Source organism: Rhinopithecus bieti, unplaced genomic scaffold (assembly GCF_001698545.2).
Source record: "Rhinopithecus bieti isolate Rb0 unplaced genomic scaffold, ASM169854v2 scaffold_33474, whole genome shotgun sequence".
Taxonomy (NCBI): Eukaryota; Metazoa; Chordata; class Mammalia; order Primates; family Cercopithecidae; genus Rhinopithecus; species Rhinopithecus bieti.
The window spans coordinates 855,642-859,848 of record NW_016814460.1 but is presented as its reverse complement, the minus strand read 5'-3'; the positions used below and the strand labels follow the sequence as shown (position 1 = coordinate 859,848).

At 56.0% G+C, this 4,207-nt stretch overlaps 2 protein-coding genes and 1 long non-coding RNA gene across 3 annotated transcripts in view; 2 read left to right on the top strand and 1 right to left on the bottom strand.

Moving 5' to 3' along the window:
- The window catches only part of LOC108514644 (uncharacterized), a 1,462-nt gene extending 927 nt beyond the window's left edge, over positions 1-535 (bottom strand). The window contains exon 1 of the long non-coding RNA XR_001881282.1: positions 229-535. This is a non-coding gene — a long non-coding RNA (uncharacterized LOC108514644). The remainder of the gene's footprint in view (positions 1-228) is intronic.
- Positions 1-4,207, top strand: part of HOXC4 (homeobox C4) — a 65,443-nt gene that overhangs the window by 4,986 nt on the left and 56,250 nt on the right. The window lies entirely within an intron of this gene.
- HOXC9 (homeobox C9) lies at positions 520-3,848 on the top strand. Its single transcript, XM_017851019.1, has 2 exons — positions 520-1,242; positions 2,937-3,848. Exons 1-2 carry the CDS (start codon positions 705-707, stop codon positions 3,179-3,181), a joined length of 783 nt encoding a protein of 260 aa, XP_017706508.1. The 5' UTR covers positions 520-704; the 3' UTR covers positions 3,182-3,848.

The following is a 4,207-nucleotide window of genomic DNA, read 5'->3' as shown; positions in this document are numbered from 1 at the left end:
TTCCCTGCTTCCTTCCCTGTATCTCAGCTTCCCCAGTCCCCTCCCACCCTCCCTCCCTCACCGCTGCTGCTGCTTCTGAAAGAAATACATACATACACACTATTTAAAAACGCATTTTTAAAAGCCACGTTCCGAACTGACAATCGCTGATCTCGGCTCGCGCAGAGACTGCGGGAGCGTCGGGGCCGACAGAGACGGATTACGTCAAGAAATAGTTCCTCCACCTACCTCGGTCGGCCTCCCCGCCCCTGCGGGGCTCCCGCGCCCAGCTCGGCCCTTGGGGTCCGAGAACCCTGGCTTCGGGGACTGGCATTTTCACCCCATTAAAAAATCCTCATGGTTGGGGGGAGGCCATCTGCTTATGGGTGGACATGGGCACAGGGGCTTCTCAGATGAGCTAGGAGCCGTCCTGAGCGGGTGACCGGTGCCTTGGGTCCAGAGTTCCGGACCCCCAGGAAATCGCAGGTCGCGGGGAGCAGCAGAGGGAAGGGGGTGGGAGAGGGGAAAAAAAGCAAGGAAAAAAAAGCCCCTGCGCATTGATCCGCGCCGTATTTTGGGTAAATACGATCACGTGGGGCCGGGGAGCCAATGAGCTGCGGGGAAAAGGCTGGAAAAATAATTACCTGCCTTGATTGTTCTGTGAGCAGATAAAAAGTACATATACAGTTCATACAATAATCTTATGTATGTAAAACCCCGTTACGATGTCGGCGACGGGGCCCATCAGTAACTATTACGTGGACTCGCTCATCTCTCACGACAATGAAGACCTCCTAGCGTCCAGGTTTCCGGCCACGGGGGCTCACCCCGCCGCCGCCAGACCCAGCGGTTTGGTGCCGGACTGTAGCGATTTTCCGTCCTGTAGCTTCGCGCCCAAGCCGGCAGTGTTCAGCACGTCGTGGGCGCCCGTGCCCTCGCAGTCGTCCGTGGTATATCACCCGTACGGCCCCCAGCCCCACCTCGGCGCCGACACGCGCTACATGCGGACTTGGCTCGAGCCGCTGTCCGGCGCCGTCTCTTTCCCCAGCTTCCCGGCCGGGGGCCGTCACTACGCCCTCAAGCCGGACGCCTACCCCGGGCGCCGCGCGGACTGCGGCCCGGGCGACGGCCGCAGCTATCCAGACTACATGTACGGCTCGCCCGGGGAGCTGCGCGACCGCGCCCCGCAGACACTGCCCTCGCCCGAGGCGGACGCGCTCGCCGGCAGCAAGCACAAAGAGGAGAAGACCGACCTGGACCCCAGTAAGTTGGGAGCAATTTTCCTTTACAACCGGCGCGGGAGGGGAGGGGAGGACGGGCGGGGGCAGCCGGATTACAGCCCTCCCGAACCGTGCAAGGAGCTCGGGAGAGGGGCGAGGGGGCGAGGACTCAATAAAAGCGAATTACCTTGGGGAGCTTTCAGGGGCAGGAGGTCTGAGAAGGGGGCCCAGGGAGACAGGTTGGGAGAGGGCCGAGGGGAGCTCCTCTCTCAGGAGATGGCTTTGATGAGAGACCCCTGCCCCCTCCTCCCAGCCCAGGCTTTTTGGCTCAGTCACCACTTTCGAAGAAATGCAGACAGGGCCAGGGGATGGGACTGGGGGCGAGGTTCAGTTTATGATTTGAGATGGGATGGGGAAGAGGTGAGGAGGACACTGGGGGCACAGAGGAGATACCCCCAGCGAGAAGAATTATCCCTGCTTCCCAGTCAGCGTGGAGGTCCTCACCCCACTAGAGATTCATAAAACAGAAGGTCCATGGACTTCTCCCCCAGGAGCACTTGGTGAGGGGTCTGAGATATTCCGAAGCCTGGGAACTTGGGGAGATCAGGACTTTCAAAGAGAAGTGGGGACAAAAGTGGGGTCTGAGTCTCCTTAAACTTGAGAACCCTCTTCTGAGGGTCTTGGAGGTTAAGGGTTGAGAATGGGGATCAGGGATAAGGAGTGGGCATCACCCCAGATTAGAGAATTCTACACACACACACACACACACACACACACACACTCCAATCAGGGAGACAGGCACCTTCTGAGGATTGCACAGGAGGGCTAGGGTGGGGGGCAGGTGGGAGCTGCAGGGCCAGAAGAAGGGGAAAGAAGGAGAAACAGCAGGGGAGGGGGTGCAGCCCCCTGGGTGTGAGGAAGTGTCTGGGGGAGTCCCAGGAGGGGGCTGCAGGAAATCTTTTCCTCCAGCCCCATAAGGGGCCAGGGCCTAATTATACCCCTCTGAAGGCTTCCCTCCCTGCCCTCAGCTACTCCCATAAACCTGAAATTGGAGGCTTGGCTCCTGCAGAGCCTGTCCTAGGGCTGGCAGGAGGGGGGCACTGGAGGCCAAACAGGAAAACTAAGATATAGGGGAGCCTGTCCCCAAGGCCAGCAGCTCTCTGGGGAGAGGAGAAAGACTTTTCCCGTTTCAGCATCACCCTGAGAATTCGCCTCAGCAGGGTTGAACTCCAAGCGGGAGGAGGGTGCTGCAGAGGGAGGTGAGGGGTTTAGGGACTCTCAGGGTCAGGAAGCAGAACTGCTAAAATTTCAGGACTTGGTCGTGGGCTGGGAGGATGGGAGGGGGCAGAGGAGGAGGGAAGTGGGGAGGAGAGAGACCTTGCTATAAAAATAAAAAACAAGGGAGAGAAGCGTTTATGGGCCTATGAAACGGTTGGGAATTTGGACTTTTTATGAGGATATTCTCAAATTACTACTCTTGAAGCTGAGGACCAGATTGGAGGGGCTTTGATAGCTTTGGATTTCCTACAGTTTTAGGTGCTGGAAACTGAAAAGGGGGAAGCTAGGGAGGGGACAGAATGCAAAACAAGGAAGGAGGAAAATTCCTAAAGCAAAATGTGTCCAAATTCAGGTTCAGTTATTGCGTTTGGGGAGCCTGGCTGAGTCTGGGGGTAGAGTAGCAGAAGTCCTGGGCTGGAAAGGGGCTCCACTGACCCCTGCTTGTGTTTGGCCCTCCAGGCAACCCCGTGGCCAACTGGATTCACGCCCGCTCCACGAGGAAGAAGCGCTGCCCCTACACCAAGTACCAGACGCTGGAACTGGAGAAGGAGTTTCTCTTCAATATGTATTTAACCAGGGACCGTCGGTATGAGGTGGCCCGGGTTCTCAATCTCACCGAGCGGCAGGTCAAAATCTGGTTTCAGAACCGAAGGATGAAGATGAAAAAGATGAATAAAGAGAAAACCGACAAGGAGCAGTCCTAAACACTGCCCAGCCTGCTGCCTCAGCACAGCCAAGGGAAAAACAAAACCCCACAAAATACCCCAACACAGGCGGGGAGAGACGAAAAGAAAAGGAAAGAGCAAGATAGAGAAAAGCCAATCAGCTTAAAAAGAAAAAAAAGGAAGGGGAAAAGAAAACTCTTGCGATTTGGGAGGGTTCAGTGTTGAGATATTGGTGTTTTAGAGTTAGTTCTACCCAGCGAGGAGGAGGCGGGGAGAGAAACTGCGTTCTCTTTCCCCAGCGCAACCGAAATAAATGACACACACAAATGTGATTTTTTTTCTCCTTTCTTCAGAGAAGCCAGTACTTGAATTGCTATATTTCTATTTTTTCCCCCTGTATCGTATTTGGTCCAGGCCATCCCTCCCCGGGCCTGGGGCGCTCTGCGTGCAGATTTTGTACAACAACAAAAAAAAGACACACACACATACATCATAATGATTCTCAGCCCAGGAGCTGAGGGGCGAGGGCTGGGGACCACGCGGCGGGCTGGGTCGGGCCGTGCAGGCCGGCAGCTTGGGCTGAACATAGCAGTGTTTCTTCTCATCCCCAGCGTTTGTCCCCAGCGTCCATCCTGTAACGTGCTTCTGTTTGTTATGGTAGAACAGCCCTGTGTTAATATATCGAAGTCACTTAAAAAACCAGAAACCCAACTGTATCCAGTTCTCGTTATTTCTCCTCCCTATGGTTCCCAGTCTGCTGTTGTGGAGGAGGCAAGTGCTCAGGTCGTCTAGCGGAGGCTGGAGCCAGAGAATGGGCTCCTTCTACCTTGGAAGGGCAAATGCCTGCTGCTTCTCTCCAGTCAGGGAGGGGTGGGGGGGCTCTGGGGGCGGGGTGGAGGCTGCTGAGGCCCAGGCCCAGCTTGTGCTTGCCCCGGCTGGCTGCCTACAAGTTTCCTGGTGGCTAGATGGAGTGCGGGGGAGAGGCACGGCATGAATGGCTTTCCTTGGCTGTAATTAATTGTAATAATTTATGAGTACAAGAGATCGGAGGGAAGAGATAGGTGA

What these genes read in the sequence shown, in the direction of transcription:
- HOXC9 (XM_017851019.1), top strand. Translation starts at nt 705, where the DNA reads ATGTCGGCGACGGGGCCCATCAGTAACTATTACGTGGACTCGCTCATC. An exon ending in GAAGACCGACCTGGACCCCA is followed by an intron (nt 1,243 to 2,936) that starts GTAAGTTGGGAG and finishes TTGGCCCTCCAG; the next exon opens with GCAACCCCGTGGCCAACTGG.